This window comes from Terrapene carolina, unplaced genomic scaffold (assembly GCF_002925995.2).
Source record: "Terrapene carolina triunguis isolate 2854851 unplaced genomic scaffold, T_m_triunguis-2.0 Scaffold374, whole genome shotgun sequence".
NCBI lineage: Eukaryota > Metazoa > Chordata > Testudines > Emydidae > Terrapene > Terrapene triunguis.
Genome location: NW_020664725.1, coordinates 14,456,039 through 14,481,032, shown reverse-complemented (window position 1 = coordinate 14,481,032; position 24,994 = coordinate 14,456,039). Strand labels below are relative to the sequence as shown.

At 44.0% G+C, this 24,994-nt stretch overlaps 1 protein-coding gene across 2 annotated transcripts in view; it reads right to left on the bottom strand.

Annotated features, from left to right (window-relative positions):
* TTC12 (tetratricopeptide repeat domain 12) overlaps positions 1 to 24,379 on the bottom strand; it is a 36,425-nt gene extending 12,046 nt beyond the window's left edge. Inside the window, exons 1-13 of one of the 2 annotated variants that reach the window (XM_026657966.1) lie at positions 24,311 to 24,379; positions 22,239 to 22,334; positions 19,994 to 20,145; positions 18,759 to 18,789; positions 18,144 to 18,221; positions 17,139 to 17,260; positions 14,773 to 14,832; positions 10,900 to 10,971; positions 8,197 to 8,257; positions 6,930 to 7,118; positions 5,375 to 5,444; positions 3,999 to 4,087; positions 1,863 to 2,031 (exon numbers count right to left, since the gene is read on the bottom strand). In XM_026657966.1, coding sequence (XP_026513751.1) covers positions 1,863 to 2,031; positions 3,999 to 4,087; positions 5,375 to 5,444; positions 6,930 to 7,118; positions 8,197 to 8,257; positions 10,900 to 10,971; positions 14,773 to 14,832; positions 17,139 to 17,260; positions 18,144 to 18,221; positions 18,759 to 18,789; positions 19,994 to 20,145; positions 22,239 to 22,302 — 1,157 coding nt within the window. In that variant the 5' untranslated portion in view covers positions 22,303 to 22,334; positions 24,311 to 24,379. Of the gene's footprint in view, positions 1 to 1,862; positions 2,032 to 3,998; positions 4,088 to 5,374; positions 5,445 to 6,929; positions 7,119 to 8,196; positions 8,258 to 10,899; positions 10,972 to 14,772; positions 14,833 to 17,138; positions 17,261 to 18,143; positions 18,222 to 18,758; positions 18,790 to 19,993; positions 20,146 to 22,238; positions 22,335 to 24,310 lie in introns of those variants that run through there. The other variant, XM_026657967.1, reaches the window with a different exon arrangement.
* Positions 24,380 to 24,994: the final 615 nt, after the last annotated feature.

Below are 24,994 nucleotides of genomic sequence, written 5' to 3'. Positions count from 1 at the left end.
GCACATAGTTGACTATCACCTAAGGAAAGGTTACTAAGTAAAGTTACTTGAGAGGTGCCCTGAGGTTATCTAAACTTTTCCAGTAATAAGCCCTTTTCTATTCAGCTGTGAAAACATGCTTGGATGTGAAATCTGCCATGTGCTGCAGAAAGTTAGGATGTCTTTCCCCACACTCCTAACTATCCTAAGTTGAAGCATGTTGCATGGTACTCCTCTGACCATTGCTGCTCTCTTTGTTTTAGTGCTTTTGCTCAGCTGGGCCTGTCGCTTCAGAAACTGTCCAGGGATAGTTCTGGTGACAAGAAATCGGGCACGACTTGGGGGAATTCAAAAAAATTTTTGGTGTTAGTTTGTGAACTTAGTACTGGTGAAAGGTGTCTGAAGCCCTCTATGGTTAGGTCATTAGCCAGTGGGCACTAGGACTCAAGAGACCTGGGTTTAAATCCCCTGCTCAGCCACAGACTTCCTGAGTGACCTCAGGTAAGTCACTTGGTCTCTCTGTGCCTCAGTTCCTCACCTGTAACAGGGGCAATTGCCTCACAGGGATACAGTGAGTATAAATGCATTAAAGATTGTGAGGTGGCCATGGAGGCCACATAGGTACCTAAGATGGGTAGACATCTGGAGTCCAAGCCTCCCTGCCACTGTGCCTCACCCCTGATCTGGGGACACCTTTAGGGAACAGTGGAGTTAAGCATCCCTGGCCCAGTCAGTCTCTGGCCTCAAATGTTGAGGCAGACATCAATTGTGCCAATTATTGCCACCTGTGTTGGTGATTTCTGTCATATGAACAAGAACGCAGGAAGTGGGATGAGATTACTATATTCATTTGGCAGAGGTCACGAAATAGCCATCAGAGGGAACTGACTTTTAGCCACTGTTCACCTGGGCTAGGATCAAATTCGTTAGATGTTCTGTGCTGTTAACGTCACAAGCCAGAGCTATAGAAGACATTCCCTATTTTCAGACCAAAATTCTCTCCATCACTGCAGCCTTCACTGCGTATTTGGCACTCTTCCCAGTTAGTATTAAATATGACCATGGGACCCAGTAGCAGATCCAGATTTTGAGCAGTGGTAGAGCCACGGGGCAGAGGGGCACGTGATGGGTCATCGGTGGTGCCACTTTATTTATACCTGTTGACTTGAAAAGAGGCCACAAAGTCTGCTAGGTGGGAAGAGTGGGGAGAGTCACTCGCCCATTAGCTCTGCCCCTGGAGGGAGCCACAGAAGGTCCACCCAAGAGGAGAATTTAGTTCTGGACACTTTTTTGCCTGGACCCGAGGTTGGCAACCTTTGACATGCAGCCCATCAGGGTAATCCGCTGGCGGGCCGCGAGACATTTTCTTTATGTTGACCATCCACAGGCACAGCCCCCTGCAGCTCCCAGTGGCCACGGTTCACTGTTCCCGGCCAATGGGAACTGCAGGAAGCAGCGGTCAGAACATCCCTGCAGCCCACGCCGCTTCTCGCAGCTCCCACTGGCCGAGAACAGTGAACCGCAGCCACTGGGAGCTGTGGGGGGCTGCAGGGATGGTCAACGTAAACAAAATGTCTCACGGCCCGCCAGCGGATTACCCTGATGGGCCACGTGCTGAAGGTTGCCGACCCCTGGGCTGGACTTCATTTTCCCTTAGATTAGATGCGGATACTGAAGTGCTCCCACTATGGGTTTGGATGACCTGGAGATAATGGTGTTGAAAATATTGTCCAGGAATCCAATAATTCTAATCTAGTTGATTTGGGCCATCAATTTCAACTTCCTGAGTGACACGGCTAAGTGTGAGTTCCTTATTTTAGGTTCTCTTTCAGCTGTGGACTGCAAGTGCACAACTGTTTATGGATTCTAGCAGAATACAGTACTTGGTTAGGTTCTGGTGCCTGATCAGCAAACTTCTTCCATTCTCGGTCTGAGAGTACAGAGACAGCAATGCCAAGCTCTGCTTCTGGATCTCAGGCACGGCAGAGGATAGCAGCTCGGGAAGCTGCACATTCACATCAGGGTGAGTTAACAACAATCGCTGATTCTCCTCTGAAAAAGAAAAGGTCTGCGTCGTACATCATGTGCCATAAAATCCCTCTACAGCAATGAAATCAGAACCTGTAGAAAATCATTCAAATGTATTATTATCTTTATTTCATCCACTTAAGGGCCCTTACTCTATGTGACTGGCATACAGGAGTGTTCATTTCACATGAGATAATTTCAGGGAAAGACAAGGCTAGAGTACTGCCCTCCATCCATTACTCAGACTCTCCAAAGTGGACAGAGGAGCTGGTCCCTTAGCACATTCATGCAATATTCAAAATCTGCTATCATTTGCACCAGTTCAACCTCTTGGACATTAGCTGGGTCACATAGGGTGTAAATCAATGCACATTTTGGCCCCAAGGTTTCAAAATGTTCAATATTTTCCTTTTGTGCCATTTGGTATACCATCCCTTACCTTGCTATTCCCTTTCTGCCTACCTACAACCCCTCTAGAATTACAGGATTGAGGGGCCTGTTACACCCAGTATGCTGTGCCAGTGAATACGGATTCTCTGGGTCCTAACAAGGTGTGCTTTATCATGCTACAGTGGCACCTGTATATGGCATTCAGCCTTGCCATTGCTGTAACTGGTTTAAGAAAAAGGAAATCAGTTTCCAAAAAGAGCATAAACAAAAAAATATGGATCTTCCCATGAGTTTAATACTATTCCACAGGGAAATTGCACATGGAATCTCACCACCAATATTTTGCTACCACTCTTGGTACCTGCATGGAACAAAATTTTGTTTGCACTATCAGACGCCCTCTGGCTTCCCATTTTACAAGAACAGATATGAAAGCGCCAAACTGTCTGTCTCTCTCAATGGATCCTTCCATACCATATAATAAAATGGAATGAAAGCTACAAAATTAGGAGAATGCAAGCCAAAATCATCCATAGTCAGACACAATGAGCCACAATTTTAACTTAAGTATCGGGGGTAGCCATGTTAGTCTGTATCCACAAAAACAACAAGGGGTCCGGTGGCACCTTAAAGACTAACAGATTTATTTGGGCATAAGCTTTCGTGGGTAAAAAACCCACTTCTTCAGATGCATGGAGTGAAAATTACAGATGCAGGCGTTATATGATGACACATGAAGAGAAGGGAGTTACCTCACAAGTGGTGAACACTGTCAACGCTGGTTCTCCACTTGTGAGGTAACTCCTTTCTCTTCAAGTGTCATTTTAGAATGCCTGCATCTGTAATTTTCACTCCATGGATCTGAAGAAGTGAGGTTTTTTACCCACGAAAGCTTATGCCCAAATAAATCTGTTAGTCTTTAAGGCGCCACCGGACTCCTTGTAATTTTAACTTAAGTAGCTACACAAAGTCAACAGAGCTATGTTGATTTACTAGGCAGCCGGCCCTCTGTTTTAAAAGTTAGGCCAGAATGGATCAAAAACACACTGGAAAATATCACTAAGGCTCACATTTACTCCAGACATCAGAATACTCAAGAAGATAAACAGCAAACAACTTCTCCTTGCTGTTCTGCACTGGCTTTGTTTGTTGAGGTGCACATGTGCGCAACCCTAGAAGGGGCTGGTTGCAAGCCCTCCTTGCTACACACCACTCCCGACATTAGCTAACCAGAGCTAGACATTCCAGCAAACAGGGAAGAATTAGCTCCTGACATATAGGTACTAATGATGGCAGACATGAACCCAAGACCAAACGATGTCCCCAGAACAGGAGCTCACTTCAGCCTCTGCAATAGCTTTAAACCATCCATTAAAATGGATAATAATTTCACTGCCTAGGGGAACCACAGCCACAATTGTACTTACTGCTAGCTCTATGCCTGCAGCAGTTGCATCTGACCTGTAAATCTGTGGTGTGCTGCAAGGTCTAGACCCAAGTGCTCTGGGGAGTGATGTTAATTGAAAACAATAATTTCAGATGTAGTCAGTGCCATATTAGCAGTACATTAACAATGATTAATGCTGATTACACAGCCTTACCATTCCCAGCACAGACTGCTTGCCAGAGGATGAGAAGAGAAATTGACAATTCCGCTTCAGCAGTGTTTTCCTTTGCTACAGAGAGGCCCCTGAAATGAAAATATATATCTACAAAACAGCAAAGGAAAGAGGAAAATGTGGAGTTAGAGAAACCCCATGGGCTTCTCTAGCTGAGGATCTGCCCCAGGATTTTTTCTTTATGTTCCCAAGCTCCAAAACTGGCTATTTTAATAAACAGGTTTAGAAACGCCGGTTCCATTTCCCAGTCAGACTCCTTTGCCACTGGCTTTGCTATATTGCCTGTATAACTGCCTGCTTCATGGACCCCTGCTGAGCTCATCCCTGCAGTCGATGGATCAGTGAGAGCTGGGCTCACCAAGAAGCCACATACTCGTGTGGATACGGGGGCAGACTGCTTCATATCTCAAGCAACCACCAGTGGCGGATACGGATAGACTCTGAAGTGATCACCAGGATGCAGCCTTATTTGGAATCCTAATGCACCACTCCCATTCATTTCAGCTTCTTGGGACCACCTCAAATCTCTCTGTGCTAGACCCATCTCAAACCAGCAAAAATTTCTGGTCGTCATGTCTTCTGCATAACATTTTGCAGCCAATACCTAACCGAACCCTTTCCAAAAATATATCACCAATGAGTCCGTCATCTTTTTCCCAAAAGAATTTCAAAAAACAGATTTTAGCAAATGGCTTTGATCTCATGCAGAGCATACATCCTCTCATCCATGAGGCAGACTGAATAGCACAGGGGCTTAAAGTCAAATAAGGTCACTAGCTCCTTTTCTTGACTAGTACAGTACAATACAACAGGCAGCCAAGAATATACAACTGATTTATAGAAAGTATAAATCTTGGAGGATGAGCCTCTCCCTTGATTATAGGGCTGAAACGGATGCCCAGAAACAGTTTTACAGCTTACGTTAGAGCACATCCCCAGCTGGTGTAAGTTAACGTCGCTCTTTTGGCATCAGCACAGCTGCATCAATTACCCCAGCTAAGGATCTTGCCCTCAGTGCATTAAGTAACTGCGTTTCTGCATCTGAGATTCTTTTATGTTAAGTTTTACAAACCTACTCATCTTCGCAGCTACACAGAGGAATGAAAAGGACTAACCCTGCACACGTACCCAGGAGACTAAAGACTGAAGCATAGCAGGTGTTTTGCCCGTTACATCCAAAAGAGCATTATTTGTCTAAAGGTCAAATAGAAGTCAATAGAGTCAGACATTAAAATGCTGTCACATTATCTTTTGATCATTTCATCTGAATTTCATGAGAGGCGATTGTGTTTCTTTAAAATATCTTTTCATTTCCTCATGTTGTAATACCCCACTGTTCTCCTTATGAGATCCCTTACCGTCTTATGACCTTATTGTCGCTGATGATACTGAATCCATTGTTTGTTCTAAATAAAGTTTGTTCAGTGCCTGAAACAAATTCAGAGATAACCACATCAGCCCAGCAATCCATCTGGCTGATATATCATCACGAAGGCACACTCCTGTTCTCTAGAAACAGTGTTAAGTGACAAGGTCACAATCAACAGCTTTGGTGGGGAGAAATTACACATATTTACATCATAAGAAGGGAAAATCCTCTAAACAGTATTTGGAGCAGAAACAGCACTGAAGTATATACACTCTGATCCATGTCTATAATTGTACAGAGTGAGTGACTTCATTTAAAGAGCTTTGCAAGGAGTCAGGAAGATTTAAACACCAGTCAGGCTTTGCAAATCAATTCATTTCATCTGTGAATTGTAAACATTTTTAAACAAACAGCTGTTAAAGGATCCAAATCAACACTATGTCCACATGGGATTGGAGGAAGTAGGATAAAGTAGGAAGAGCCCAACTGGCTCACTGAGTCCAGGCCCCTATTAAAGAAGAATACAGGTCCCAGAGAGAGGACATCTCACATACTGGATGCTACACAGCTAGAAGAATGTAATGCACTGTACATTTAAAGGGTTAGATCCTCATTTGGTGCAAGGTGGGTAGCTCCATCGGGAATTGGCCTAAAATTTACAGTATGCTCTAAAATTAAATCATAAAAATCAACTCCCTCTTTACTTATCTTCTAGGACCAGAGTTCTGCAACAACTGGTGATACTCAAGCACCTGTGCTCTTTGCTGTAGATTTTAGCAACATTATCAACACATGCAATGGAAACACCTGAACTCGGAACTTGTCAGGATTTCAGTAGAGATGAGTCTAAACTATGATTTTCACATCTGATATGAATTTGTCCAAAGTCTGCGTGGCTTTGGGTCTAGCATTACATTTGGAGCCCATCTAAAAGCCTTTCAAATTCAATGTTCTCTTCAAAAGGCAAAATGTTGGTGATTTATCTGATCATTTACATTATGTTAACAAGGATTAAGTCACTATCCCAATGAACTGAACAACAGTGGCCAGTTTCAGAAGAAAGCTAGAGTACTGGATACTGAATGGATTCACGTGGTTACAGTTTACCATACATTCCTGGGAGAAGTTTGCCATCTAGGTTTGTTACTGAACATTTATCCTCATTTCCCAAACTATGCGGTGTCTTCTCCTTTGATGTGGCACATAACTCTCAAGACCGTTAATGGGAGATCTGCACTCACCTCCTCTAGGGGAAACGGAGCTGCCTTTCAATATTGACAAAGTAAGCGCTTCATGTTATTCTGCACAGCATGCCTGATTTGCACACAATTGTGCTCAGATTTTAGGCCCAAAAATATGTGACTGTTTCATACATGCATTTACTGGCCCAAAACTTTTGAAATATCAAGCCCATAATGTACATTTTTTTAAACAGGGGTAGAGTTTTTATAGGCCCGATCCAACTCTCATTAAAAGACTTCCATCTATTTGGCTCATGCCCCAAGTTAGCACATTAGACAGACAGATTTGCATAAAATACTTACAATCTTTTATTGATTCAGTTAAAACTCTAATCCCGCCTGCATAATAAAGGATATTCTGGTCAGGTCTATTGAGTTTCTGGAGCAGCTCTTTCACAGACACAGCAGTATACTTTCCAGACTGAAATTCCTCCAGAGCTCTCTCTTCCTCTTTTGCTTTTCTTTCCTGTAAGTCTACTTCATTCATGCAGTCTTCAACACCAAAAGGAAGAGAAACTAAAAATGTAATTCAGTAAAGAGGCCACAAATTCTTGATACACATTAAGGACAGTGAGGGAAGAAATGAAACACCATTTGATATCCTAATGTTGACCAATATATGCTGGGCAAAATATATATAATTACATTATCAATATGGATTATTGACACCACATAAATTAATATGCATTAAGCGTACAATACAAGTATGATGTTATATTGTATATATTTCTAGCAGTTACATATCTTAAATTGGCCTATGTTTTTCTACAATCCTGTTCACTTATGCTAAGAATCCAGTAACACTTTTCAAAGTTGAAGTCCGCTTTGGCATGAGAAAATAAGAAGCTTGTCAAAGGCAAAATGTTCTGCCCCGTAACAAGCTGGGGAGGTACCTTCACAGGCCGGTCCCTGGAATGCCAGTATCCAAAACAAAGATAAGGGAGGTACAGAACAACAAATTAAGAAACTGGCAAAAAATGGGGGCTAGATTTTAGTGACACGTAAAGAGTTTTGGTAACTTGTAAAATCATCCTATAAATACTCCTAGCTAAAATGCATAACTTGGAAAGCACACCTTCTGCAGAAGGTGAATTTAACAACACGGCACAAGACAGCTCCCTGGAAACTGGTATTGTATTGAACCTTTTTTCCTGTGCTATATTATTACTGGTTATTAGCAATAAACCTGACTGATATTGGCTATTTTGTCTCTTGAGTATATTTCATAATGAACCAAGGAATGGTCAAGCAATTGACTATATAATTTATCAACATGTCAATTGTACAGAAAGGTTGCGAGGCAAAGAGGGAAGAAGTGGTTCAGTGATTTGGGGCAACATTTTACATTATGCCTATAGGCCAATAAAAGTAGAATGACTCTTAGCTGTGGCCAGCCAAAGAGAAAGGTTAGAGAAGAGACGTTAACTGGAAGAAGAAACAGTTGGATACAGAAACTGGATGGAAAAAATCCATAGAAAGGTTTAAAATGCATAAGGCTGGTTTTTAATTTAAGTTCAGTTTTGATGACAGGATAAAGATACCAGAAGAACCCTGACATTAGACTTCTTACCTTTAAATAGACTTTCCTTTTGGGGATCAATTTCTAAGATCTTCTGATAGGACTTCCTGGACTTAATAAAAGAAACCCAAGACTATATGGTTAGTTGAAAACAAAAGGGAAAAGATTATGCAAAAAATATCTAACTTGACTGGGTCTGATCTAAGACCCTTTGAAATCAATGGACTAACTCCCATGGACGTCAGTGGACTTTGGATCGGGACTATAGAGCTTTAGACTTTGTTCTTCGCTCCCTGCATTATTTTATTTGACATCTCTAATCCAAATCATGACTCTGAACTCAGCAAGGAGCAAAACATGAATTCAGACCCCTCTTCTGAACTCTTCAAATCTATGAAGTTGGGGAATGTTATTTTTTCACAGCCTAGAAAAAATAAGTTGTATAATATACAATAAAATCAATCTGCAGCAATGATGGTTAAACTTTCCTGGCTTAAAATGCCAGGTAATCCTCAGTCAATATGTCATTTTAAAATTAATAAGATAGTCAAAATATAAATCTAAAAATCCATCATTGGACAAAACAGAATGAGCAGATCATTCTCTGTGAGAAATGAGCAAATACCAGCCACCAAGTTAATAGCAAAAGAAATGCAGCACCAAATGTCATGAGAACTATACATCTTAGATTATTTCTCTCCCAGGTCTAGCCTCAAAGTATAACCAATTTAGTAACTTCATTTAAAAAAACTGATTAGAAAAGTTCTTTTTACTGATTAGAAAAAAATATCAAATAAATTATATTTTAAGAACATTCAAGTTATAGCTACTGTTCAACATAGGCAGGAAATGTAGAATTAAATCATCTATACAACACTTAGCCCCTTCAGAGATTTGGCAAGAGTAAAATTAATATTAGTGTCTTCACTAGCACACTCCACCCTAACAAATCCCAAAGTGCTACACTGCTTTAATCTGAAATACACAGGGATCACTTCACCCACCATTGAAATGCAGCCACTTCTGAGTGAAATGTAGAAATAACTGCACCACAGATCAGTTTAGGACAAGAAGTAAATACATCTTATTCAATTGACTCTTCAGGGGAAGCATAGTTACTGTTGGCAGAAAGCATTTGCCTGAGTTGCAAACTGACTAGGACATTCTCATCTTAGGAAGCGTACTATGGTTTGGAAAAAAAAAATCCATGGTTCTATATCCCCTCTGAAATATGGCACATTCAGTAGCACAGCATCCCATAGCACAGTTCGGGGCACTGGTCCTGTAGCAACTCAGAGGAATGCCACCTACAGAATCACCACCACCATTTCCTGCAGCATGCAAATGTTCCTTGGAGATATCCCAAAGCCTAACCCAACCTAGCCCTGCTTTAACTTGGGAAGGCAGATGGGGCCACAGCACAACGTGCTGGTATAGTTACAAGTCAGGTTCCAGGGCAGAACCAGCGCTAGGCATAAGCAGACGAAGCAATTGCTTATGCCCTAATCAGCTCAGGTGGCCCCCCTATTTGCTTTTTATTATAAGAACTTGCCTGTTTTAGTATTGGGGGGTTATTCCTGCTTAGGGCCCCCAATGGGCTAGCATCAGCTCTGTTCCATGGCCTATCATGGCAGCATCCAGTCCAAACAACAAGAACCTGTCCGTGCTTTTACTGCTTATTGGTCAGAAATGTGGGACGGAGAATTTGGTTATTCTGTTTCCACCCAAAACTGACCAATAATTAAAAAAAGACAGAGCCATTACAAGTTATTATTAAAGACTAATACTAAGTACAATAGTGAGGAAGGGGGGAAAAATCAAATGTACAACTACAAAATAGGGAATAACTGGCTAGGTGGGAGTACTGCTAAAAGGATCTTGGGATTCTAGTGAAACAAAAATTGATTATGAGCCAACAATATGATGCAATTGTGGAAAAGGCTAATATTCGGGGGTGTATTAACAGGAATGTCATATCTAAGACGTGACAGGTGGCACAATTAACGCTCTGCACTGGTGAAGCCTCAGCTGGAATAGCGTGTCCAGTTTTGGGCGCTTCACCTGAACCTGATAAAAGACTTCAAAAATGTGTTAAGGACTGCTATAAAGAAGGTAGTTCAAGAAGTAACTGACTTTATCTGCTGCAAGATAGATTTAGTTTAGTTATTAGAAATAAAACATCTCTAAGTATCAGTAAGTACTGGAATAGGTTACCAAAGGGAGGTTGTGAAACCTTGTCATTGGAGGTTTTTAAGAACAGGTTAGACAAAGGTTAGGGATGGTCTAAGTATACTTGGTCCTGCCTCAGAATGGAGTGGAATGGACTACACCACCTCCCAAGGTCCCTGCCAGCCCTACAGTTCTGTGATTCTGTAATTACCATGTGCAACTATTCTCTAAACTTTGTGTGAGCCTAAGTAATGGATAAAGCCTATTATAGTAACATGTGAGGGAATACTTTGTTTTAGACCTAATGCAGCCCTCATAAGAGCCTGCAGACATTTTGTCCCCCAAGCAGCCAAGGTATGACAAGACATTAGCATAACATGCTATCATAAGTCAAGTGTATAAAACCATCTCTCTCTCTTCCACTGCCTTATAATGCCAAACAATGGGCAGACTTATATTCTGCTAATTCCTATATGGACATAAACCTTATTTAAGTTGCTAAACCAATGGAGTTACTCCAGATTTACACCAGCGTATTTAAAAAGAGAATGTGGCTCAACCACCAACAAGGTCTGTACAGCTTACCTCATTGTAGTCCTTCAGGGCCAGATGAGCTTTTCCCATGTGGAAATAGGCTTTAATACATTTTTCGTTGCACTGCATTAAAAGGAATTAATCAAATAGTTTAGAATGTTGAATCAATACACACTGTTGTCTAACCTCCTGGCTAATAAAGTTACAGCAACTGCCCAAAAAACTAACTATAAACGTGGAGTGTGCTGCACTTTGAGTGAAGCCGGCTGACTTTCAGTTAATTGAATAACACTTAGACTGCCCTCTGTAACAAAATCAATTGCTATCACATGGAAATTTCTCAGTACACTTTCCACTTCCATTCACACAGAATACTACCAAGGACCAGATCTGGTGCAAGTTGATGCAACTCCATTGATTTCAGTGAAGATACACAGATTTACACTAGCTGAGGGCATGGCCCCACGTATTCCACTTTTCAGGCAGGGACCACATCCATATTTGGAAAAAGCAGGGTCACCTTTCTCCCACAGCACCATATAAACTGCAAAACGTAGACCCAATCTCGCCATTGGATAGCCTTAGGCCACGATTGGGAGGAAATCAACAACAGGACATGTATCATACATACAGACCAGTGGTTTGATCAGAAATAAGAACATGGTCCCATATCTGCATATATTAAAAATTGAAAAAACCTAGGGCCATATCCACTGTGGGCGTTAACTAGAATAGTTTCATTGATTTCAGTATCATAATGTATATTAGAGGAGGATCGGGACCTATGTTTCCATATCAATAGAACTTTCTATACTGTTTCCTTAGCAGATCAGATTTCTGAATATCCCAAGTATCTGGATTGATCATCTGCGTTTGTAGTGGCCTTCTGCTATCATTCCCTCTCTTGCTAGGCTGGTCACCTCCACAGGTAAGGGATTTTGGAAATGTGAGGTTTAGACATATTTGGAACTGTGTGGCTGGTATACTTATTGGAGTTTTTGAGTTAATTCACAAAAAATCATTGAGAGCTCATTAATTGCTAAGGATGGCTCCTATCAGTCCGTGTCATGGACATGTAAAATACTGATCAGCTGTCCAGATTAAATTATACCAAACACAGCCATTTCCTATGCCTGCTGATTCTCATCAGCTTTCTTGTAAGGGTTGTAACTTTCTGCACTACATCACATCTTTGTACAGCTGGACCCTTAAATCAACAGCTGTTATATTAGGAGTAATGGTGAAACGAGGTAGCAGAAGACTTCAACACACAAGTCTTTCTGCTCGTCCCAAAGCAAACTGGCCACAGTTCAAACACTCCCACTGGATGTAAGGGAACTGTTGGCTGGAGTTGCACATAGAATGACAGAAATCAAAACCATTCATTTACCAAAAGAGAAAGTAAATTGGTAATAAGTGGTAAGCTGAACCCAAAAGTACAAGAACTTGAAAATGCTGCTCTTACAACTACTTACAAAGACAATTAGCAAAGATAGTTACTGTTGACTGCCACTCATGTAAGTTTAGCCAATTCTTGTCCTGAATTTTTCTTGAGGAATTATTATCGGTATCTTCTTTATTTTTGTGTCACTCTTGCCAGAGTTTCTCTGTGTGATCACAAGCCTCTCAGGGTACATCTACACCACAATAAAAAACTTGTGGCACCAAGTCTCAGAGCCTGGGTCAGTTGACTCAGGCTCACAGGGCTATAAAATTGCAGTGTCCGTGTTTGAGATTGGGCTGGAGCCTGGGCTCTGAGGACCCTGCGAGAGGGGCAAGAAGTCTCAGACCCCGGGCTCCAGCCCTAGCCTGAACATCGACACTGCAATTTTATAGCCCCACAGCCCAAGCCAGAGTCAGATGGCCCAGGCTCTGAGACTTAGTGCCATGGGCTTTTTAATCACAGTGTAATGTGCAATTACATTGCTTAATGTACACCCAACCTTAATAGCAGTTGAAGTTTCACATCTTTCTTGAGCAGCCCTGCCAAGAATGAAACGAGTCCTTCATTGTCACTAGTTTTGATGATTTCTTGGTTTCACAGTTAAGGAACATCACACTCCCAATGTTAACGAACTGGCTGATCTTTTCCAGTTCAATTGAGTGTAAGAGGAATATTAATTTCTGGATATTACATTGCTAATCCTATTAATGATATGTCACTGTTACATAGCATTTAATGGGTACTAATGTTTTAAAGCCACTGAGTTTGGAGTCAGACCTTTCTTTTTGGCTTTTATTATATTTCTCCACCTTTCCAAATGTCATATGAATATTTTCTAGTGGGAGGATTCACTGCAAGTTTAACAAGGCTATTACCTTTACATTTTTAAACAGATCCGCAGAAGGTTCCCAGATAATGTTTGCAAGGGGCTTTATCATTAGTTATATAAAACTTAAATATTTGAATAAAATATTTAATCTAGACACTGTTTAAAATGTTAATGTCCTTTGTATCAGGAAAGTTAGCTCAGTATGACCAAGGGACTTCTCGGTGCCAGCTGGCAGAGGGCACAGGGAGTGCACAGAGTTTTACAGGGATCCCCTGGGTCGGATATTGACATAATAGTTCACCAAAGGGTGGCACATGAGGTCTCTACCATGAGCTAGTAGCTCTCCAATCATTGTAATTATGGGAAGATGTTTTAAACTATTTCCTGTACCGTGATATGTAGAATTAGGTTCCAAAACTGTTTAAGTAAACCTTGTCACCTGACTCAAGATGAGACTCAGGGCTAACTCAATCAGCATATACAACAATGGATACCCATGGAGCAGGCTGTGTGTACGGCCTGGGCCAGGTGCAGGCCTGAGAATTTACAACTAAGGAACCCCAAGATAAGCTTCTGAAGAGGGGACTTCCTGGGGTAAGGACAATAGCCTGTTCTAGTATGCATGTTATGATTTAATTTTATATGTAACCATTTGTTTCCAATACTTCTACTTGCTCTCACTTGAATCTCTGTGCTTTGTTAAGTAAACTTATACTTGATTTCACTATAAGCACATCTGTGTTATGCGGAGCAGAGGCCTGAGGTGTAACTGGTAAGCTGGGGTGTACAGTTTCTTTGGAAGCAACAGATCTATGAATACTGCGAGTGTCCAGTATCCAGGGGTTGGATACTCCAGGGAGATGCTTGGAGGGCTTGAGTATTGGATTGTGCTCATCACTAACCTGTAGAGAAACAGTCAGGAAACAGTAGCATAGTGCTTGTGTTGCCTGTGGCTGGTGGAGTTGGGGAGCTGACCCACTGGCAGGCACAGACAAGGCTTCCTCACACTAAGGGCAGGTAATAGCAAGGTGCCTCACAGTCCTGGGTACCCCAGAGAAACATCACACTCAGCATTAGCTGCTCATTTCAGTTCTTAAAAGAATGCTGAAAATTGCATAACAATGTTGCATTTTGTCTCCATCTGGGAAGTGACACCAGACTATCACTATGCATGAGCCCCCTTCTCTTCATCAGAACTTGAACTGATCACCAAGGACCTTAGCATGCAGAGTTTAAGTCATGCCCAGGGCCTTCAATGATCCTTTGCGCGGTGATGAATTTCACCCATGTTGACACATTTGCAGCAAATCTCCATTAGAAGCATACAATCCTCTGAAATATTCCTCTGCGATGAGAATTGCTTCCATGATGACAAGTTGTGAGGTCAAACACACACTGCAGGGTTACATCACTGAATTAATATGTATAAATAGGCCTCTGGCATCAATAGCACAGTGCACGCTGGGCCATGAGATTGAATCATGATCTCTAGACTAGATAAATAAAGACGTAAACAGTGTTAATATTGTTGAAATGCCACTTATAAATGAAATTGGGCAGTCAGTGACCCACATCTCAGTTGGCATGTTTAATACTGACTAGTTATACTCTGTGTCCTACCAACTGACTGAAGAAACTGCAAAGCAGTTACCTTTAAAGCCCATTCACAATCATTGATTACTTTCTTGTACTCCTGCAACTTCATGTGAGCCTGAAATAAAGCCAAGACAGGATACAGATCAGCAGACTTATCAGCCCAAAGAAGAATTAGAATACTGTGTATCTCTATAATGTTTTTCCAAGTTCAAAGCACTGTGCAGACATTAGTTTAATTAAAGTGATATGCTTTAACCCACAGGAAGTGCCAACATATTGACTGATACATAATTAACTGCTCCTTAACCCTTCTGGTGTTTTACCAGGTCTGTCCATCAGTGTGCAGTGGATTTTCAAGTGAGTTAAACACAAACCAAGCACAAAACTCACATGGGTCTGCACTAAACTTAGGGCAGGAAAAAGTCCTCAGCTCACAATTAAAAATTTGACTCATCTTTCAGAATAAAGGCAGCTTGAAAAAAAAAAAAAATCCCCCACCGAACTTTCCTTTCATGTCGGGGTGCGGGTGGGGGATGCCCTGTGCACTGTGCTGTTACTGAACAGGGAGGTGGGGAGGGAAGGGCAGAGCAATGGAGCTTGTGGGTCAAACAACCCTTCCGTGACGAGGCTTCATTCTGACCCTTCCTGAAGGACAGGGGCTGCAGTCACAACAGGAATAAAACGAATGTAACAGGGCTGCTGAACCGTTCCCACATGGTCAAGTAAGGAGCTAAAGTCTGGGTTGTGACTGTCAGGTTTGGTTTTCCTTCCTGGAAGCCAGAGGCACAGGCTGGGAATTAAAACAATAGCTGTCCAATGATTTTCTGAAGTGCAACTTTGCCTTCTTATAATCTCAAGGGAAATAAGATAACCTGCTGAACAGAAATACATTTACATCCATATTAGTACCATCATCTTGTGGCAAGGACCCAACCACCGATACCCACTGCAGGCACAATACCCACTCCATAGGTTGCATGCCATTGAGTGAAAGGTCACAGAACCTACTGCTTCTCACATTATTAGCAGTTTTCTCAACACAGCATCGGCTTATACTAGTCAGTCCTTTAGCTAGAGTGGGAGAGATCTGTGCAACAGTGCTGACAAATTTAGGGTGCAGACCCTGTTGCTGATGCATGGTAGGGAGGGGTCTTACAGTTATACACAATGGAATGGATTGCAAAGTTTTTGGAAATGATTTCAACAGTCAAACATAACATTGATTGGAAGTACTGACGTAAGGGCAGGATTTGCATTTGGGGAAGAAGGATGCCACTGGGTTTAAAGCACTGGACTAGGAGGCATGAGACTTGAGTTCTGTTCCCAGTAAAGACTTCCTGTGTGACCGACCTGTCTAAGGGGTGTGAAATTCTATGGCCTGTGTTATGAAGCAGGTTAGACTAGATGACAAGGTCTTAGGGAAAGACACTGTTCTGTGTTTTTAGAGCACCAGCACATGAGGGTCCTAGTTCATGACTGAGGCTCCTAAGGGCTATGGTAATACAAATAAATAATGATCATCCCAAGGTCCACCTTCTGGCCTTAAAATCGATTAGTCTATTATTAAAGATATAATATTTGGCAAATGGAACAGAGAAGAGCTCTGCTGGCTCCCCTTGGCATACAAAGTAGGTAAAGAGCTCGTCACCTGTGGTAACATTTAGCTCTCTACATCCTATTTAGAATATGTCAGGAGGACAGATTCTTCCCTTCATATGGGCATGTCAGAGAATTAGCCCCCATTAGAGATTATGAAAAAAGAGAGGCAAGGATGGGAATATAGAGACTCTCCTTGCACTAAGCTACAAAAGGTGCATGACTGATTATTTTTACTTCTGGTTTTCCTTCAGTACCAGCTATTGGGCACTCAATAGCAGGTCTCTGATACCATGGCTTGGCGCAGTATATGAGGATGGATGTTACATTATAGGCTGTATGTTGATGGCTCAATACTTTCTGTTAGACACTTGCATACAGAGAGCATACAATGCTTCACATGACTAAGGAATTAGTTCAGGGCCATAAAAGGCAGCATGATTTGCATCACAGCCTCTTCAGGGACGCTGAATTCTTGATCAGTGCAAGAAACTAAAGGGAAAGTTTCAATACAGAGCTTAGTCTGAAGTACTTTGCTGGTAACTTTTAATCATATTAATATTCACTGTTGCTAGCATGGCAGTAAGTAGATCTCATCAACTCCTGTTAGCAAAAATGAGACCCCAAGCACCACTGTGGACAATAGCCCGGGACAAACTACGTTATGTGCTGCTTTTCCTCCCTTCTCCAGTTAATCTGCAACATATCTGAACTCCTGAAATTGGCTTAGACAATAGAGCAATGATTCTCATGTGCCATCTGCAGGTAGCTTAGGCTGTTTTGTACCTAAACAATACATCTATAGCAGATTTTTCACACACTGACCTGTGCTCTGTTCGTGTACAGCACCTGCATATCCTTCTGTTTCTCCAGCCCCTCGGTGTATCGCTGGATAGCTGTGGCATAGTCTCCTTTACTGAATGCATCATTTCCCTTCTCTTTCAGGGCTGCAGCAACAAGAGTCATGCATTGGAAATGTCAGTATTTCCAGTTATAAACACAGTGGACAGAAGCCATGTTCTCCTGCTGCAACTCGCCCTGAGATTCCCACGGTATTGCCTCTGTCGGAACTGTATTCATCGAGCATAGCATGCAACGGACTTTTCTCTGTGCATTTTCATTTACGCGCCCCTTTCGTGTTCTAAAAGACCAACTCAGGCCATTTGTATTTTCTCTTTATAGCCTAAAACTTACATCTTCCCACACACCACATCTCTCTCACTCCCAACCTTAAGTCTCTTTATCGTAAAGGGGAGAGCCATTAAGAGGAATGCGTTCCAAAAGACCTCAGCACCTAGTGTGCATAGCCCATGTTCTCTTCTAATCAAGGCTATACATAAGATCATTGATACTATGGAACACCACGTGCCAGCTTCCTTCTCCCCAGTCTCATCAATGTGCATACACAACACACGGTCAACCTGTGAAACTCCTTGCCAGAGGATGTTGTGAAGGCTAAGACTATATCAGGGTTCAAAAAAGAACTAGATAAGTTAATGAAGGATAGGTCCATCAACGGCTATTAGCCAGGATGGACAGGGATGGTGTCCCTAGCCTCTGTTTGCCAGAAGCTGGGAATGGACGACAGGGGATGGATCACTTGATGATTACCTGTTCTGTTCATTCCCTCTGGGGCACCTGGCACTGGCCACTGTTGAAAGACAGGATACTGGGCTAGATGGTCTTTTGGTCTGACTCAGTATGGCCATTCTTATGTTCTTACGTTCCTATAAAAATGTGGCTAACAGGCTAGCTTACCAGCTTAATTCAGCTCTGTTCTTTTTAAGGAGTGCTTAGTGGACATCAAAAATGTAAAACTTCAGCAATTACCATTCGCCAAACGTTCATTTTTCTTCCTTCTTTTGGCTCGTTCTTTTGCATCTTTCTCTAATGCTGACATGAAGCTGTCTGAGAGCCAGCAGAGTTAGGGTAGCATTTCAGTCAATGAAAGAAAAGATTTCCTCATTAAAATCAAATTGCAGATGAGAGAAAAGTCATTTCTGAGACATGTTTTCTCCACAAAGAAAATCTTAAGGAGGTATTTCATTAATTTGATATAACTCGGAACATGAGTGATAAGCTATTACACACAAAGGCCATAATGCTGCCCTAGATTTGCATACCTGCCTCTTTAAGTAGCTCTTCTCTAAGAGATGCGTCTTTTTGATTCAGAATAATGAGGTTCTTAGATGCAAGGTAGAGAATATGCTAAAAAAAAATCTTTAATATGCACAATCCAGCGAGGCACACAGGACTTGTAAGCAATTATAACTTTCTGATACAACACTCAGAGTCAACTGAAAGATTCACATTGACTTCAGCTGGAGTTGGATCAGGCCCTGCATGAGGCAGCTGAATCAGGGAAAGCAATCTGAATCCTTACTCTAGCTTTACTGAGACAAATTGAAGAGGGGATAATTATTGGAGAGGTGAACCCTGTCCTACCTCGTCTCACTGTCTCCATATTCCGTGTGGCCTGAAAAAGTTGGATGAGTGACACACAAACACATACACAAAAAGGTTAGGTTTGAACTGGAATGAAAATAAATTTAAATATAGTTATTTCTAAACTAGCTGCAATTTTCATGAGAAAATATGGATTGCAAAAAATAGATCACATTCATTTTTCAAAGCAGTTTAATACACAGATGTATAACATGAGTCTGTAAAAAGCGACAAAGAGTCCTGTGGCACCTTATAGACTAGCAGACATATTGGAGCATAAGCTTTCGTGGGTGAATACCCACTTCGTCACCCACGAAAGCTTATGCTCCAATACGTCTATTAGTCTATAAGGTGCCACAGGAATCTTTGTCGCTTTTTACAGATCCAGACTAACACGGCTACCCCTCTGATCCTTGACAACATGAGTCTAGTAACAAGAGAATCATTTTTTAAACTTGTCAAAACTAACTCCATCAGAAGCATTTAAAGTCACAGAGCAGAAGAAAACAATTCAATCCTCAGGTGTCCTCTTGCAAAATCAATTTGGCTAAGAATCTCTTCACATGGGAAAATTCACCACTGCAATCTGATTATTCTAACTGCTATAACAATCTGCTGGGGTACATTTCATAATTAAAGCATTTCTTTTAATAAGACGAGGTGCAGCTGCAAAACACCTAGGGCCAGCTTTTCAAAGATATGTAGGTGCCTAAAGATGCAGATAGCTGCTTAGTGGGATTCTCTAAAGTGCCTAAGCAGGATAGGTGCCCAAATTCTATTGATTTCAACAGGTGTTAGGTGCCTAACCTGCTTGGATACTTCTGAAAAATCCCACTAGGTGCCTATCTGCATCTTCAGGTACCTGCAAATCTAGCTCCTAATGTCTGAATTATAGTCTCTCAAGACTTATACTGACTTTGGATCAGGCCCCTAGGAAGCAGCAAACAGTAGCCACGTATTACAGCATCTCAGCACCTGCTTCTTCTTTGCTATTAGCACCCAGTGATCTCCTGAAGAACAAGTATAGGCTGTAAAACATGATGTGAGGTATTCTCTCGTATGCTTTCCAGTGAGGAAAATTAAACTTAGGTTTAAGCTACATTCAACCTGTATTTTTAACAATACTTATGAGGTTTGTCTTGGGTTTGCATAAGTGACAGGATAGCTATTCTTGCATCATTTGAAAGACACTAACCGCCTGCATCTGATACTCGAAAAGAGATCATAAGTCTTACCGCATCTTGTGAGTTAACAACTGTTCTGTTCAACTTGGTCTTGCATTCTCCATCATCTCTCACCTCCTGGATATGAAGTCTTTTCTCTGTATCAGAGATGGCTTTTTCCTGGACAGCTGGGTCTGTGGAGTTCAAGCCTTGAACCAAATTGGCTAAAACAAAACAAACAAATGTGAAATAAAATTAACTTAGAGAGACCAGGAGTCAAGTTCTCCCTTTGGTTACACATGCCTTTGAAGCCAGAAGGAGCTGAATGTGTGATTGAGGGTATGCCGTGATTCCCAGCTTGTTCTCATCAAGCTAGCACACTAAACAGCCACGCAAGCTATGGTACTCAGGGCCTCTAGCCAGTTTATGCCCATCTGAGACCCTATACACATACTCAGGGTGACTGGCCCGTTCCACAGCTTGTGCTTCCATGGCGACATTCTATTTGCCGTGTGCTAACTCAATGAGCGCATGTCTCCTCAACTTGGGGATCACACCCCCAGCTCAAAGTGTAGATGTGCACTAAAAGACTTGATGGAATATACAGATGACAAGGACAACATTTATAAACTAAAAAAAAAAAAAAAATCATCTGTTCTTGGCCTTTTGGCTATGATTCAGGGTAGCTTCCATTTAATACCGGATACTTTCTCCATAGGTTATAGCTCCAAACGTTGGCAGGGGGATGGCTCAATCTAACAAGTTTTTTCCCCCATCTCTAACTTCTACCAACGATTTACATGACTCTAAAAATAAAATAATAACCGGAGGCATTTAGAGCCATTGCCAGTATCTGGCAAGACTCACATCTCCAAGCACTCAGAGATTTCAAAGGTTTCAGAGTAGCAGCCGTGTTAGTCTGTATCCGCAAAAAGAACAGGAGTACTTGTGGCACCTTAGAGACTAACAAATTTATTAGAGCATAAGCTTTCGTGGGCTACAGACCACTTCTTCGGATGCATATGCCCACGAAAGCTTATGCTCTAATAAATTTGTTAGTCTCTAAGGTGCCACAAGTACTCCTGTTCTTTTAGAGATTTCAAAAACAGTCACCAAAACTGTATGATCTTTTCTTCTTTTGTTTTTTCTTCCTTTTGCTCTCTAATTCTCTTTATTTGTCCACCTCAAATGATCTCAGTTTTCCATTTGGGTATTTATCACTGAACAAAGATTAAGGCAACAATGTGATGCAATAACCAGCATTTCAGTGAGGGTAGATGCCCAAAGATCAAATTTCACTGATAAAAATAAAGCAGTTTCAAAAATACAGAGTTCTTGCTGTTTAAAATACAAAATCCCCTATTTGGATACATTTTGATTTATTTTTCATCATTTGTTATACGTCCAGCGCCAAAGATACTTATTTGTCTTTTGCCTCTGGCTGGGAGTCTAACTTCAGAAACAGCAACAGGCGATAACACAAAAGAAGCCTCCCAAACCTTAGTGCACACCGCTGTCATTTGGAAATCAATGAAGTTTTCCAATCTTAGTGAGAAAGACAAATATGCAGGTCTCTCAGGTAATTCCCTTTTAGACCTAAATTTCTGCAGCAGTTTCAAGTGGCTATGTTATTCTTCTGTTTCACTTCCTGTCCTAAACTACTGCACAGCATTCCCATGCTCTGCTAAAAAAAAAAAAAACTGTGGCAATCCTTCCAGAGATGATTACAATTCAGTGGTGGGTCCCTTAGCTACTTCACAGAGGTGTTCTAAGACTTCATAAGTTAATGTCTGCAAAATACTTCGAGATCCTCAAATGAAAGGGGCTATAGAAATACCATCTATTACCATCACTTATCAAAAACTCTGATTTTTTTAAGGTCACTTCTTTGTTTGCTAGCCCAACTACTAAGACCCCCGTTCCTGGAAGTGACTGTCTGAAGGCATACCCCTGAACGCATGGAGCACCCCACTGCCTTCAGGACTGGGGCCTCACTCTATGAAAGTATTTCTTATAAACATTGTTATACATAAGGAAAGATCATGGCCAACATTTTCTAAAGCAATACCTGATTTTGACTGTTTCTGTTACTTGGTGCCCAACTAAAGACAATTTGGGTCTGGTTTTCAGAGGTGCTAAGCATCCACAGTTCTTATCAAGATCAGCTGGAGTTAGGGGAGGTCAGTATATCTGCAAAAGTCTTAAGGTGGGCACTAAAATCAGAAGCCAGTGCTGTCCTTAACACACTGACTTCGCCTGAGCAACACATGCTCCGACCAAGTGTAAATCTGGCCCACCATGTTTACAGTACACTTACCAATTTCATCCACATCTCTCAGGAATTTCTGCAAATCTCTCTCCTCCAGCTCATCAGCCATCATGGTTCAGAATGACCAAGGGGGTGGATTGGAACCTAGAGGAACGAATAATAGGAGAACAAAAGAAGCTTACGAAGTCTAAAAATAAAACTACTGGTTATTTTAATACAGGTTTGTTGCCACATCTGGGAAAGCTGGATGGCTCGCAACATAGGTTCATTTCCCCTTTACCATTCACTTGGGCTTTGACAGTTTGTTTCCAGCCCAGAACTACAGTGAGCACCATCATACAGTTACTCAGAGTATTACATAATGTCAACCTCAAGCCCCACGGGACAGGGGTCTGTATCACAAAATCACCACCACTATCAGCACTTAGTTGATCACATTTTCAAAAGTGCTCAGGACCCAGCAGCTCCCACTGAGAACCAAAGAGAGTCCCCCTCCTCCCTACCACTGAGAATGGCACAATCCCTCTCAGTCCCCATTGAGAACACTGCAAGCTGAGCTCCTTTGATGCCCTGGCTCCACAGACCCCTTGCAAACAGCATCATGCCTGAGGGTTACGGAGACTGAGTTCTCCTTTCACACTCCCTACTCCACACCCAACAGTGCCAAAGTGGGCTGGCAGGGAAAGCTGGCCCTGGTGCTGCTACCCAGGCAGACCAGAAGGCTCCATCCACTAGCACCTTTGCCTGCAAGGAAGTCACACATAGTGGCCCATTAGAGCACCTGGGGGGTGGGGCTGGACATCAGGGGCAGGGAGAGATGGGGCACTGTAGGGACAGGGGGCTGCAGGAGTGGGGGAGGTTAATGGCAGGGAGAGATTGGGGATCTGGGAGGTGGGAGCAGGGAGAGGTGGGGCTAGGAAAAGTTGGGAAGCAGTTGGGGTGCTGTGGGAGGCAGTGAGGACTGGGGGGGCTGCAGGGTGGGGAGCAGGAAGAAGTGCGGGCTGTGGGGAGCAGGCGTGGGGAGAGATGGAGCAGAGGGCCACAGGGGGAGATGGGGGCAATGAGGGCACTGTGGGGAACAGGGAGAGGTTGGGGCCACAGGGTGGGGAGCTGGGAAGCAGATAGAGGTGGGGGGCCTGCGAGGTGGGGTGGGGGGCTGCAGGAGGTGGGGGAAATGGAGGTGCTATGGGGAGCGGAGGGGGGGCGGGGGGGGGGGGTGGGGGGCTGCAGGGGGTGGGGGAAATGGAGGTGCTATGGAGAGCAGAGAGAGGTTGGGGCTGGAGGATGGGGAGCTGGGACGGAAGGGGTGGAGGCTGCAGGGAGAGCAGGCAAAGGTAGGGACTGTGGGGGGGGGCAATGGAGGGGCTGCAGGTAGCACAGAGAAGTGGGGCAGGAGTTGCAGGGAGGGGAGCTGGGGAGTGGGGAAAGGTGGGAACAGTGGGAGGCTGCGTGGAGGGGGAACGGTCAGGGGCTGGGGGGAAAAGTGGGGCCGCAAGGTAGAGGGCTTGGGGAGCAGGGAGAGGTGGAGATCAATGGGAGGGGGCTGAGGACCGGGAGAGGTGGGGAGCAATGGGGGGCTGGGGAGCAGGGAGAGATGGGGGACTGCGCAGAGGGGAGGAAGATGGTAGGCGGGGAGCAATGGAGGGTTGAGGACCAGGGAGAGATGGGGGGCAATGGGGAGACATGGGGAGCTGCACGGAGGAGGAATGGTGTGGGCAGGGGGTGGGGAGCAATGGGGGGCTGGGGAGCAGGGAGAGGTGCGGGCGGTGGGGAGCAATGGGGGGTTGGGGAGCAGGGAGAGGTGCGGGCGGTGGGGAGCAATGGGGGGCTGCACGGAGGGGGGACGGTGTGGCAGGGGAGCAATGGGGGGCTGGGGAGCAGGGAGAGATGGGGCAATGGGGAGACATGGGGGGCTGCGCAGAGGGGGCACGGTGTGGGCAGGGGGTGGGGAGCAGGGAGAGATGGGGGGCAATGGGGAGACGTGGGGGCTGCACGGAGGGGGAATGGTGTGGGCAGGGGGTGGGGAGCAATGGGGGGCTGGGGAGCAGGGAGAGGTGCGGGCAATGGGGAGACATGGGGGGGCTGAGCAGAGGGGGGAACGGGGCGGGGCCCCTGCTCACCCCGGGCGAGCCGCGTCCCCCGCGGGCGGCCAGAGCGGAAGCCCGGCAGCAACCCGGTCAGCAGCGTCCTGCTGGTCGCCTTGGTAACGAGCCCTTGATGCTCCGCCCCTTCCTCCCTCGGAATCGCCGCGACGGCGTCCGAACGCGCAGCCAATAGCGGCCGCCGGTGGGCGGGGCGAGGCGGTGCGATGCCGGGATGGGCGGGCCCCCGCAGTGGGGACCAGGCTGGGGTGGGCGAGCTGCAGAGGAGATGCAGAAAGAACCCCGGAGAGGCGGGGGTCAGGGGTCAGGGGTTTGTCCAATGGGGTTGGAGGAGCCTGTAAAGCGCCAGAAAGCCTCTCCCTTTGCACCCCCCCACAACAGAGCCCCCCCCACCCCCCTGGCCAGGCAGCGCCACCCCCTGCCCCATGAGCCTCCTCCTCGGCCCAGCCAGATCCTGGTCAGGGGCAACAGCCAGGCACGTGGCCGGTGGAGGGCCTAGTGCCCATGACCACACCCTGCGGCTCAGAGCCCCACACGGCTATTCCTGATCCAGTGCAGCCAGGTGACTGCGTGCTCGTTGCCAGTCCGTGACTAGGCAGCGTCCTTTCCTGACCTCAAGTCCGATCACTATGCGGGCACTCTGTCTCCAAGGCAGGCAACGTATTCAGAGATAGATATATAGAAGAGCCTCTTCAACCAAAG